This window comes from Melopsittacus undulatus, chromosome 14 (genome assembly GCF_012275295.1).
Source record: "Melopsittacus undulatus isolate bMelUnd1 chromosome 14, bMelUnd1.mat.Z, whole genome shotgun sequence".
In the NCBI taxonomy this organism is placed as follows: Eukaryota; Metazoa; Chordata; class Aves; order Psittaciformes; family Psittaculidae; genus Melopsittacus; species Melopsittacus undulatus.
This window is the reverse complement of record NC_047540.1, coordinates 2,725,288-2,739,195: the sequence shown is the minus strand read 5'-3', so window position 1 is coordinate 2,739,195 and position 13,908 is coordinate 2,725,288. Positions and strand designations below refer to the sequence as shown.

At 52.6% G+C, this 13,908-nt stretch overlaps 1 protein-coding gene across 1 annotated transcript in view; it reads right to left on the bottom strand.

Annotated features, from left to right (window-relative positions):
- Positions 1–9,907: 9,907 nt before the first annotated feature.
- EPHA10 (EPH receptor A10) overlaps positions 9,908–13,908 on the bottom strand; it is a 35,774-nt gene continuing 31,773 nt past the window's right edge. Inside the window, exon 16 of the mRNA XM_034069199.1 lies at positions 9,908–13,520. Within this exon, the coding sequence (XP_033925090.1) occupies positions 13,406–13,520 (115 nt within the window). The 3' untranslated portion in view covers positions 9,908–13,405. The remainder of the gene's footprint in view (positions 13,521–13,908) is intronic.

Below are 13,908 nucleotides of genomic sequence, written 5' to 3'. Positions count from 1 at the left end.
TCCAGATCAATCTGAGCTCCTCACATGGTGCTGGGATGGAGGGGACAGTGAGTAGTGGCAGCTTGAGGATCTGTCTCCTGCCTGCTGTGTGCTGTAGGGGCAGCAGAGTATGGGGAGGGCTCTGATCTGCCACCGAGGGTGACCCAGGAGCCTGGGAAGCTGCATCCTGATGGCATTTGATTGATGGGATGTGAGGCGCTGCTGTCCTTCAGTGTCAGTCAGGCTGCCTCTGCTGACTGCAAATGAAGGCACAAGGAGCTGGCCAGTAACCAGTGAAGGAAGGGAAGTGCAAATCCAGTCTGGATCGTGCAGTGCAGGAGAGGAGCTCGGCCAGGGCAGTGCTGAGCACCCGGCTCGTGCCTGCTCACAAAGGCTCCTGCTTTCCCTTTCTGTGGCTCAATTACTGCACACAAAGAGGAGATGCAGGAGCTGCAGCTCCACAGGAACCTGCTGGACAGGGGAGCCACTTGCCAAGGGCTGCCAGCTTAGAGCAGCTCTTGCAGATAAAGCACAGAGATGCTGTGGATTCATTCATCCGTGAATGCACCCAAATAGCTCCCACTTGAATGCTTTGTTAGTGGATGCTTGAGCCCCACTGGGGAGCATCCAAGGTGCTGTCTGCAGGTACCCCTTGGAAGGACACAGCCCAAGCCAAGTCAACATCAAGGCTCCATTTGCTCCCTATAACTAAGGGCCCATGAGAGAGAACCAGCTTCCCTTTCCCTCTGGGACAGGGATAACCCCTGGCAAATAACCCCTCTGGTGAGGTATCGGGTGTCTCACTGCCAATGAATTCCAGGTTCATGCTCTCATCCAACACCCAGCTCACCTCGAAATGAGGAGGCCCAATGGCAAAGGGAGGAGGGGGGAACTTCAGAGACCAAGTTTGATGCTAACAGCCTGAGTTAATTGCCGATTGTTCAGAGCGGGATCGTGGGAGCCTGTGGCTCCCTCCACATAATAACATCTCCCTCCTCAGACACCGTCTCCATCTGGCACTTGCCATCTGCTCCCCACAGCACTCCCAGCCTTAGCTAAGCTTTGGTGTAGGAAGCTTCTCTGTGCAGAGAGCTGGAGCCCCAGTTGCAGGTAGCACAACACAAGTGGGTTTGGAGGCTGGGCACTCACAGTGGTCCCTCATGCCCCAAGCACCTCTGCCTTGTACACCAGGGCCACTGCCAGGATGGGGTGGGGATCATCATTAACTGATCCAGGCTGTAAGGAAGGTCCCTGTTCAGCTTTTCCTCTCTATCTCCATCTGCTAAAGACCTGCCACTGCACTCCTTTTCTTGTCTAACCCTAACTCTGCATTCAGACCACCTCTGCTCTTTGCATCCATTAATGTCCTTAAAACCATTTTGCTTTTGATGAGAAGTACAAATGCTGTTTTCAATACAGAGCCACTGTGCTGCTTTCCCTGCTTCCCAAGCTCTCCTCGAGCTGACAGTATCCCCATCCTCTCTGGAGGGTGGCCCTATTTGCTACAGCCATAATTGCCTTTTGGCTCCCAAGATTACTGATGAGGCTTTCTCTGCGGGTATCCCATAGCACTGCCCTTCTGGCCACAAGTGTGGGACCAGCAGCATCGCAGGGTATTTCCTTTCCTGATGGAGTGGGTCTCATTGATTCTGGGCTCATTCCTGCCTGCAAGACTGGCTGCCCATGGTGTAAATGGGCAAGATGGGGGCCCTGCTCCTCATCCCACCTCTCCCACTCTGGGTTGGAGCCCCGGCACCACCGAGCCCCAAGCAACAGGGAACTGGCCCCATTCCTGCGATACTTTAAATGCAGTGAAAGGGAATCGGTCGCATCCAAAGGGAGTCATAAAGCAGCTTTGGAGGCCGTGCAGAGCTGCTCCATGTGTTTGTTCAGAGCTGAGCCATTTTACAGTGCCATAAACCCCCCGGCACGTGGGCTGAGCAGTGTAAATCTCACCCTCACCCCTCTCCTGTGCACTGGCTGATGGCAGCGCACCATGAGGCAGCCGGTACGGGCTCTGGGGCACTGCATCCTCGGTCTTGCAGAGCCAGCCCAAAGAGATGGAGGTTTTGCAGTGTAGACAATTGCACGCTCCCAGGACACAGCAGATGCTGCAGCATCACCACCTCTGCAGCACTCCTTGGGATGCGCTTGCTGAGCATCTCAGGCTTCAGTGAGTTTTCCTCTTTGTCCCCAGTTTCCAGGCCTTGTCGCTTCCTCTTCTTGCCCTCAGCCCTGGCCCTAAGCAGGCACTGTGGCTCCTCCTCTGCCCTGCCACTGAGGACCTGCTTCACAGGAAGGTTTCTTGCAAAACTGGGGTTTACATGGATTCAAGGAATGGTTTGGGCTGGGAGAGACCTTAAAGTTCACCACAGGCAGGGACCCCTTCCACTGGAGCAGCTGCTCCAAGCCCCTGTGTCCAACCTGGCCTTGAGCACTGCCAGGGATGGGGCAGCCACAGCTTCTCTGGGCACCCTGTGCCAGCGCCTCAGCACCCTCACAGGGAACAGCTTCTGCCTAAGAGCTCAGCTCAGTCTCCCCTCGGGCAGGTTCAAGCCATTCCCTTTGTCCTGTCTCTGGATTCCCTTGTGAAGAGCCACAACAGTTGCTCCAGAGGAGCCACTGCTGCAATATTCCAGTGGGATTTGGGGTCCCCAACCAAGCTGAGGGCACAGGGAGGCAGCACCAGTCCTGTGTGGGGCTGTCTCCATCAGTCAGGTCCAGTCTCATAAGGTCTCACATCCCACAGTGAGCAGAGAAAGGGATCCTGCCCAGGAAAAGGGTGCTTCTGCTTGTGCTTTTCCTCCTGTCACCTCCATAAGGTTTCCGGAGCAAGCCCTCTCCACGTGTGGGGGACAGGTACCCACAGCACTCCAAGTGTTCCATCCCATCCCATGGCTCAAGGAGCAACTGTGGCTCCATGGGAATGGGACCGGAGCCATCCACAGGGACCCGGCTGACAAATCACTGTTGTTGTGGAGTGCACACACAGGCAGTGATGGAGCTGCAATGAATTCAGTGCCATTAGAATCAAAGCAGGGAATGCTGCAATGAATGTGCATGTGTCGTGGGGATTAGAACACAGGTGTGATGAACGCTGTCTATCGGCTGGGATGAAAAGCCCATCAGCCCAATACATATTTTCCAGAACCTACTTAACACTGAAAGAGATTATTAAAAATGAGGAGGGGAAATTGTCTGGGATATATTTAGAGTCCCCTTGCTAGGTAAGATGAATTCCAGGAGTCAAAATACTGCCTGTGGGGTGAGGATAGATGCAGGGATTGCGGTAGCTCATGATAAGACAGGGCTGAGGCAATCCTTCTGCTGGAGGAAGGAGAGCCCTTGGCTGGGTACCTGGGTGTTAAACTGATCCCAGAGCTATCCCACTTGATGGGGCATCAGAGAACAGGGCTGACCACAGAACAGGGCTGACCATGGAACAGGGCTGACCATGGAACAGGGCTGACCATGGAACAGGTTGACCACAGAACAGGGCTGACCACAGAACAGGGCTGACCACAGAACAGGGCTGACCATGGAACAGGGCTGACCACGGAACAGAGCTGACCATGGAACAGGGCTGGCCACGGAACAGAGCTGACCATGGAACAGGTCTGCTGCCCCAAGGTCCCATCAGTTCCTTCCTTCCTTGGTTCATTCCTTAAGGCTGTGGTTGTTTTGCCATTGTGCAGTGGGGTCAGGAGCTTCTACAAGTGCTGGGAAATGATCCCAGCCACCCACCCCCCCCCACCAAGGGGCAGAACAAGGTCTAAGAATGGGCTTTGCCTGGAGCTGCCAAGGAAAGAAACCCCCGGAGCTGGTGGTGATGGGTGGGCTCTGCTGCTGTGCCCTGGCTCTTTCGTTCTGTGTCCCTCCATATTTCACCCTCTGGCATTCAGAGGCCAAGCGCACTCGTGCCTCTACCCCGAGCTGCTGCTCTAGATCAGGTCCAAGCACCACGAGCCAGATCCTGCCGTGCTCCGGACATCTGGAAATCTGAGGTTTGATCTTGACTGTTCCCTGCGTCTTTCATTTAATCTCTCTGTGCTGTTGGCGATGACAAGATCGTTAGGAACCCGGCTCCTGTTGCAGAGCCCTTCCTCCCGAGCAGTGCGTAACCACGCGCATGATGCCTGCAAGACAAGAGGCTTAATTGTGTTCTGCCAGCATCCAGGGGCAAGTCGGATTCAAAGGCAGGCAGGAGGGGGGTGGGAAACGCACCTCCATTACTCATCCAGCCTGAATGAGGTTTCAGTTTTATTATACCCAGAAATAGCTGGTGCCTGGGAGGTGCTGATTGAAGCCATTTGAAAACATGACAACATCCTCAGGACAATAGGTGTCTAATCTAATGAAGCCAGAATGCATTAGCGGAGAGCTGCGTAAAGCGAAGGAAATGCAATTAAAGCATTCCTGAGGACAGATGTCGACCTGCGCCGGGGACACCGAGATGAAGACATCGGCAGAGCTCTAATGGAAATAAATGATGTGCTTGAAACATCCCTCAAATCAATAACGGAGCCTGAGACGCTGCCTCTCCCCCCCTCATCCCTTCACCTCCCCTGCATCGTGTCTGTGCTCCCAGGAGGGGGGTGGGAGGACAAACCCCTTCCGGAGGTTGGGAAGCAGGCATCGTCCTCCTCAGCCTGCTGCCAGAGCAGGTCCTCTTCCCTCCTCGCAGAGTTTTGGAGGTTCTTGTCTCTAAAGAAGCACTTGAAGCACCTCAGGCTGCTGAATTTTAATCAGCTCTTCCCTGCTTTAAAGCCTAAATCAGAGGAACACAGAGGGCAAGTGAGACGTTGATGCATGGGAGCCAAGTTTCAGAGGTTTCATCATCAATAACCAGGGCTCCTCGCTGTGTCTTGTATTTCAGGTCCTCAGACTCTCCCTCACGCATCTCCTTTTATTCCCAGCTCCTTGCTGACACGGGAAGTCTGACAAAGTGCTGATCAGAGCCCATATATCTCGGTATCTTTTTCCCTCTCTTGATGCTGGTTTAAAAGGCAGCACAGGGATTCCAGCCCTGCATCAGGGCACCCTCGTCCCTGTACAAGCAGCAGGCACCAGGCCCATTCCCTCGCCTGCCTCATGGCTTCCCCATGGAGCACCAGGTGGGAATGGCTGAGCCCAGCTGTGCTTATCCGCAATCAAGGCTGTGTAAAACCGAGAGCTGTAATCTGGGGCAATGCACCTTCCCATTGCAGTGTGTATGCAGGGAAAGGCTCAAAGCTTCACCCCAATGTACTTCCTATAAATCCTGATTCAATTCATGGAAGTGAATTCTACCGGGGGGGGGGGGGGGGGGGGGGGCTCTGGGCTCAAGCACACACTGAAGCCAGGTCATGGGGAGCTTCTCATCCATCAGCAACCCCAAGTCCTCTTCAGGCTAATCTCAATTCAGTCTCCATCACCCAGGTGAGCTGCAGCCCCTGTCCACAAGCATAGAAGTGGTTTGTGCTTCACTTTCTCTCTCTAAATCTCTTCTACATTGGAGCTCCATTTAGGATGTGGGTTTTCTGTTGTACCACGCACACATATTTAGTCTTTAGACTCTTACTGGTGTTATAAATAGTGCTGAAACCCACTCGCTTTTGTAAATTGCTGGCAAAAGCAACTCCCCTCAAATCACGATTCTTTGGCAAGAATTGAAGTTGACAGCGACAAGTTTATTCCTGGAAGAAAGTTGTATTTGTGGAAGCTGGATTCATTATTGCCGCATCACATTTGGATGCAGTGTGATGTGATACCTGACACGCTGCCTTTCCCCACCAGTGGAAGCAGTGATTTATACATTGCTTTGCTCTGTGCTGTGAGACAGCTCCTCAGAGCCACCCTGCTCTTATCAGGCAAGACAATATCCTGTTAACAACAGTTTTAACCAGGGAAAGTCTTCTCCTTTTGTGGGTAAGTGTTACAGACATAACAGAGCTTCCTTATGAAAGTGGAAAGCAGAACCTGCCCCAGCAGCAGGTACTATAGACCCTGCTATGCACTTAACCATGATTAGGAAATCAAAGGTGTTGCAGAGTTGGCTGCAAATATCAGCAGCAACACAACCAGATGCCCCACTAACACCAGCGCTTTGATTGCCAGCGCTTTAGATGGGAAGGACTTGGGCACATCTGTGAGACAACCTCATACACACACACAGGTACACAGGCAGCATGGGGATAAAATAGCTCCCATGGGATTGCTGGTGATGAAACGGTGGAGGGGGAATGATGCTGTTGCTGTTCCACATGTGAACTGCTGTAATGAACTGTCCTGGGTTCAGCAGTAGCAGTCATTTTTATTCCTTCTTAGTAGCTGGTGCAGTGCTGTGGTTTTGACTTCCAGCCTGGGAACACTGGTAACACACTGATGGGTTTAGCTGGTGCTCAGTGATGTCTGTGGGTGAATGTTTCATGACCCATTGGTAAAGTGGTATTTAATGCACATCCATGTGCAGCAGCACCCCCAGGCCTGGTGCGGCCGCATCTCTAAGGGATGCGTTTGCTCAGCTGATGCCAATCACGAGCACGTCATGGGCTTTTCCATCAGGTGCAATAGGCACCTCTGCATCATTCCCCTTCCACAGCTCAGGGTGCCTCACTGGGCACTGGGGTGCTCATCACTCAGCTCCAACACAAAGCACTGAGCACTCCTCCTGAGGGGTGCCAAGGCCACATAAACCAGGATGTGCCACAGATCCCACCCCATGCACCCATGCAGCACCCCCGTACCCTGGGTAACCTTAGCTGCCTTTGCACTGCCTTTGCTCCATTGCCTGCTGACAACAGACCCATCTGCCCAGCAGCAAGGGATGCATGGAAGGCACAAGGAGCCATTTAATTACACAGTTATGTATGTCTTTGGCCTTTTTATCTTGCCAAGGCTGCCAAGCGCCTTCAGCATCAGACAAAGGGAAGCTGTTATCTCCCTGCGCAGCGGCCGCCTGCCTGGGCAGTGGCCACATCCGAAAGGGCACGAACAAAAGCAGAGGAACGGGATTGAGGCAGCAGATCAGGATCAGTCCCTAAGAGACATCACAAGAGCTGGTGTTGCTGCAGGATGGGGGCAGGCACAGGGACACCCGGCTCTGCTGCCCATTGCCCAGATGGGGTAACACAGGCAGTTACAGGCAGGGAAAGGCTGAGAGCTGTGGGATCTGCTTCCAGCCATGGTGCAGCCTCCATATCTCCCAATGGATGCATTTGGATGCCTTGTCCCTTGCTCTGCAGGATGCTGGGTCTCTGCAGGGCTGTGCCTGCAGGATGGCAGCACCTTCATGCACCAAGGTGGGTAACACATGACACTGACCAGCCCGGTGTGGAGACTGGGAAAGGACCCATCCTTCCCAGCAAAGTCCTATTGGGAGGTGGGTGCTGGGCAGGGACAGGAGGAGCTGCATGGTTTTGGCCTTGCCCCGGCCTGTGCAGCACTCTTCTCATGCACCAAGGTGCTGGGAGATTAATACAAGGAGGAAAGATGCATCCGTCCCGGTGACACTTGAACTGATCGCAGGTGATGATGATAGATAGTTAGCAATTGTTCATATTTAAACACTTCTCTTCCTCCAGAGCCAGGCTCTTTTTAGCATTCCCTGAGCATCCTCTCCTCCTGCCTGGCCCCATCCTGCACGGGGATAATGGGGGACACGCGCCAGCGAGGCTGAGCTGGTCTGACCCCACCACATCGCTGTCACAGGAGCAATGGCTCGCCCTGTCCTCATCAGCCATCACAGCAGCACCTCTGCAGTTAATGCCCAAAGAGGAAAGAGGAAGGTGATGGATTTCATATCCGAGGCTGCTAAATGGGAACAAGGGGCGAGAGGAGGAGACCTGGTTCTGCCTTTGCTCTCCCTGAGACATGGACCTGCCATAGGCATTGGCCAGATGTGGTCCCAGCTGCCTGCATGAGCACCATGCAACAAACGATCTATGTAAAACACCCTCTATAACAGGCAGCACCTGCCCAGGCCTGAGCCTTTCCATCACCAGTACCTGCTGCATCCTGTATTTTACTGCATCTTGGTTCCTCCTTTGGTACCAGAGAGCAACACCCTGCCTTACAGCGTGCTCTCCATCAGCCCAGGGATGCAGAGCTGGTGGTGGGAAGCTCTCCAGGGGCAGGAGCTGGCACCAGCACCTCTGAACCATGGGCTGGCCATGCACAGTGTGATAACCACCCTGTGTGCTATGATTTCCCAGCCATTTTCCAGAGCTAGACTTGTCCCTCAAAGACTCTGCTCTACAGAGAAGTAGAATTTGATGCAGAGTTTTCCCTGGTCCATCCTGCAGGAAATATCCTGTTCCACTGCACCAGCAGAGGATGGGGAAAGGATGGGGGAAGAAGGAGCAGCAGCTTCAACGTCAGCCTTAGCAATGCATCACCACAACAGGGTGGTGGTGATGCCATCACTGTGCCTGCCCACCAGCCCTGAAGAAGGGCGATGTCTGCAGCTGGAGACCCCCATGTCCTCCACAGCAACCCCCTGTTGCCTGTGCTGGGTGTCCCCAGCACCCCCCATTACAGCCAGGAAGGTCACAGAAGAGAGGTAAACCCATCACCCACAGACCGCAGCAGGCACGAGCACAGATAAATCAGGGCACAAAATCCATCTGCTTGGCTGTGAGACGCAATCCACTATTCATAACCCTGCTTCAGAGCTCTCATTATTTCTTCCTAGTGCCAATAGAGCCCTGGCCAGGCTCCTAGTGAAAGCTGGCTGAATTAATTGATCGACAGAAGGCAAATAGCCTGCACCCATTTTAAGCACCCATCCAGTTCCTTTTCCCCAGCAGCTGTCACTGTTGTCAGCCTCCCAAACTGAGACCCTTTTACCTGCACTTTGGCATCGAGCACCCTGAGAAAAAGAGCAGAAATGTGAAGTACTGAGCATTGCATTGAATTATTTCTCAGTATTGCTTGTGCAGTGTTTGCATTTCACATGCTGGCCATACCCTGCTGCCATTTACTCAGGCAATCAGTGGCATGCCTCAAGCACAGGAACTCTGCAGTGTTTTCCCTCTGCTCAGCAGCATCCCTACGCTAAACACTGCAACACGTAGATTAGACTGAATTGTGCTGGTATTGACAGCTCCATGCCGGGAGCACTTCCAAGGTTATCTGGTCCTCCGGGTGATGAGAGGGATTCCTGCCTGTGCCAAAAGCATCAGGCCAACCAACGGACCTTTATGTCCACAAAACACACATGCTGCACTAGGTAAAGCATGTTTTCCCCCCCTCACAAGGCGTTAACAGCAAGAAGCCACCATCCTGAGCTCCACCTCCACAGCAGGAGCAAACAGTTCCCATCTTAGCACATGGGCTATTCAATAAAACAGTGCATCATTTCACACCTTGCTGCTCCTAAAACCATTCCTTACCTGACACTTACCACCCTTGCTACAGAGGAGCTTTGCATCAGAACACCTGAAAGGACCCACACAGACAAGCCAGGGCAGAATGAGTGCTTGGCTTTACTTAGGTATTTGGATATTTTGTTATTGCAAACTTCAACCATAGTTCAATAAATACAAAATTAACAAAAATGTCTATAGATCTTTATCACCATTTATTGTTATTATTATTACTCAAAACCAACTGTGATTCCCTGGAGATGTCTGACTATAGCTCAAACATGAAATGCACACAGTGTCCCTTATGATATTATATTACATTTGTTTCAAGCTTAGAAAAATATATATTGCCTTCTCAAGTATGTATTTACAGTATATAACACGTGGTTAATGAATATCAAAAAGCATCTGGAGATGAACCAACTTGATTCCAGTTTTGGTTTCATGTAAGGGGGGTGCTGCAGGGTTCCGGTGATGCTCCAAGCCCCTGTGTCCAACCTGGCCTTGAGCACTGCCAGGGATGGGGCAGCCACAGCTTCTCTGGGCACCCTGTGCCAGTGCCTCAGCACCCTCACAGGGAAGAGCTTCTGCCTAAGAGCTCAGCTCAGTCTCCCCTCGGGCAGGTTAAAGCCATTCATTCCCCTTGGCCTTGCCACTGCCCCTCCAAAAGCACCCAGCCTTCTGGCTGCTGACAGCAATGCTGCTGCCCTGCTCTTCCAATGATGGGAACTGCATCCTGCTTCGCAAGCCAAGGCACCAACAGCCAACGGGACATTGTTGGGATCAGGATTGCCTTCCAGTGCAGACCCACTGTGCAAGAACAGCCAATGGTCCTGGCCACACATGAGCTTAGATGCACATTTGCTCTGCTCCTCTGATTCACACCTGGCCTCCGCTCTGCCTGAGCATCTAAAATCATATCCTCATGTAACTGCATTTATCAGCTCCAGCAAAGCCCACAGACTACAGAACACTCATTGCTCGCTTCTCTGAACAAGCCCATTAACAATAACGCTGCTGCACCGGGAGAGTGTGGTCAGCCTGCCCTGACCCCTTACTAGCACCGATGTGATGAGGGCTTCCCCACACCAAGGGAAGTAGGAAGGAGCCTTGTACCATCTCAGAGGCTGGGTGGCCAAAGAGACCAAACTCATTGTGAGCCATTTCCCTCGGTCAAGCAGCTTCAAAAGAGTGCTGCTAATTAATTTAATTATAAGGCATTGAATGCTTCCCCAAAGAGAGGTGCTGGGAGGCTGCAAGTTAATTCTAAAATCATAACAACAATCTACAGCTTAATCTGCTCATTTTATTATCTCCAGTGTTGATGCGGAGCTCAATTAAAAGTGTTTATTGCTGCAAGCCAGGCTAGAAAGCAGACTTCCATCGTGTGCTTTTCCTTTTCTTTCTGGAAGGAGAGGCCAGCAAAGCAAACACCTCTTGTTTCTGCTGATTTAGAGCACGGTCCCATTCACAGACCCAGCTTCCTGAAACACCACGTCCAAGGCTCCCAGCAGAATAAGTCAGAGAAGTAATTAAACACTGGAAGCCTTTTGGGAGCAGCCAGAGAGACACAGACAAAGAAATTACACCTTCAGGTCTGATTGTGCTGGGGAATGGAGGGAGCTTAATTCAGTGGGGGAAACGCTAAAGAAATGATTGAAAGCTGGTCTCAGTTTTACTTGCACTATTCTAGCATTGTACAACCGCACGGGGGGGGTTGGGACTGGATGATCTGGAGGTGCTTTCCAACCCAGACTATTCCATGATTCTACACAAGCAAATGGCCTGGGAAGCTGTGGAGCTGCCAGCCCCTTGCAGAGCCCTGGGAGAGCAGGGACCCCTGCCCGCATGGCCACAGCAGCTGCCAGAGGGACTCAGAGCCATGAGTCTGGATAAGTCCATTTCCCAGGCCCTGAGCACTCCGTCACCTTATCACAAAGCCCTGGGCTTCCCTGCACCTTCCTGAAAGCAGCTGCATGGAGCTTTCGTGGTGCAAGCCTATCCGGCAATGACCTCCCAGCACAGCTCCCTGCATCCCGGCACAGGATAGAAATCCCAGTGGATAGGACCAGAGCAGGGAAATGGGGGTGAGGATCCAGAATCAAGTTGGTTCAACTCCCTGCCTAGAGAACTAGAATAGACTTCCTCTATCGATAAAATGTAAACATAAAGAGCATACAAATTGCACTTGATCCTTGGGATCTGGCATCTCTACCAAATGAAGGTTTCGGTTCACCATTATTACTCTTCTGGGTGTGGAACAGTGGGATGGAGAGCGACCAACCAGACCGGGCAAGGGCCAAACCTAAAGACAAGTTATTTCTGCTGTAAAACCAACCAAGTGACACTGGGGAGCGTTGCTTAAAGTGCAGAGGGGGAAGGAAGGAGAGAGCTTGTTCACCGCTGCCACCAGTGCCTATGGCCATGCTCCTCTGCTTGACCAGGAGGGAACCAAGGTGCCTGTGCCAACATTAAAGCCTTTCTCTCAACCATCATTTAGCTTCTCATCCTCACAGAGCAGGCTAATTGGAGGATGCGACTCCAACAGGTTTCCAGCCGTGCTGTGAGCATCTCCCACAGCATCCATTCCCTTTGTAAATCTTTGCCTTTCATCATCAATAATTCACTTGCAATACTTACAGATGGCAATAAAAGGCTTACAAAACTCCGTACAAGGCTGCAAAGACCCATTTAATTAACTAACTTCAAGGAAACTTGTATTATTAAGTAGATGCTATTTATGTCTTCTGTCAGGGATCAGGCCTGCAGCAGTGGGAACTGCCAGCGTGCAAGGCAGGCAGGACTGCGCTCCCACTGCAACAAATAAAGTGCTGATGTGCCCTGGTTGGCCTGGTTTGCACAGCAGGATTCCATGGATCCCATGGATGCAGGGATCAGTTCTGCCCACCTGGGGTGTGTGGTCCCTCCAGCAGAGAATGGGGTGCAACCCACTGTGGGTGCTGTGGGGAGTGCTGGCACTGCAGCCCTTGGCCATGGACCTCTGCCCAGCCATTAATGGGAGGCTGGAAAACACGCACAGCAGAGCCAGGCATTCCCTGCTCCCAGTATGGGACAACCAGAGGAGGAAGAGAAGAGCACTCACCACAGCTAAGGTATCCCTTCCAGTGGCCAGGGGTACACTGCAGTGAGGACATGGGAAGCATCCCCCCCTAAAGCACAGCTTTGCCTGATGTCTCTCTGACCTAAAACCAGTTCCTGGCTTTCCAGCCCATTTCTGGCTGAACTGGGATGCTCCCACTGCTGCTGTGGGTTGAATTAGTGCTATTCATAACACAGCAGGCGCACTGCCTGCTGCTGCTCTGGTCTGTGAGCTCCCACCCCACTGCTGGGCTCCAGGGGGACTGGGACCTGCACAAAAGGCTGAGAGCACCCTGGGCAGCCCAAGGGCTCCACTGCTTCACCTCTCTTGGTTATGGCTCCCTTCATCAAAGCTTTTCCTTTCTCCCCTTGAAACTGTCTTGCCAAGAGAGCCTCAGAAACATTCAGCACCATTTGCTCTGCACATTAGTGGAGAGGGTTTTGGTTCTGTTCACCAACCGTGGCATCGAGACACAGGGAAGTAACTCAGAGCAGAAGGGAGGCGGCTGGGAAAGGGTTGCCTTCAGCATAGCAGATGGGGAAAGTCACCTTCCAGAAGTTGGGCGCTGGGTGGGAGCTGTGCTCCGGTCTCTAAAAATAAAAGCAATAAAAAGCTCCTTGTGGGGTTGCCTGAACGTGTCAGCTCGTATAAAAATACCCATGGATCTCACCAGTAGGATGCTAGGTACGAAAGCGCTGTCAGCTCTGGATTAAGACAGCGCACAAACGTCCATCCACCCTGTTAACCCAATCACCATGTGAAATGGCATCATCAGTTTGACTCATCACACACAACAGTGCTAGGGAGAGCCGCATCCACCGAGGCACACATCCCGGGAATCCTTGGCTTCCTGATGCCCTGTGCTCCTGCCCCGCTGGTTTGGCAGCAGCTCAGTGATCCCTACATCCCACCTCTGGTCCGGTGTGGGGCCGGGCGGCTGCCTGCCCCCGGGTCAGTGCTCTGCACCGCTGAGGGCTCAGCTTCACACCTGCACGCCTCGGCCATGCATCTGGATCACCTGCGCCCGCAGGGTCTGGATCCCGCTCAGGATGGTGCTCTGGTGCTCCGCCAGTGTGATGCCCAGGCTGAGGATGTCCCTAAAGCCATGGAAAACAAGCCTCAGCTCTCAAATGCCCCAACACCAACAGCTCCCAGTGCAGTTTCAGAGCTGCCACAGTGAGAAAGCCCCAGCCTGTTGTCCCAGGGATGCAGGGATAACACAAGCCTGCAGCACACCCCCTATGAGGTAGCTCCCAACCCTGCTACCCTGTGCTGTCCACATAACATAGAATCAGTAAACTGCATTAGATTAAACTGCTTTCAGGAAGGGAAAGGCAACAGCAACTGAGATGCACAACACAAGCAGCCAACCCCCACCAGCGAGCTCTTAGAGACAGGTTTTGGAAGACCTGTCCTCTTGTTTAGTGATGCCTAAGTGCAAAGCAGAGCTCGCTCATGCTGCACCCAGCGACACAAGGTTATAGC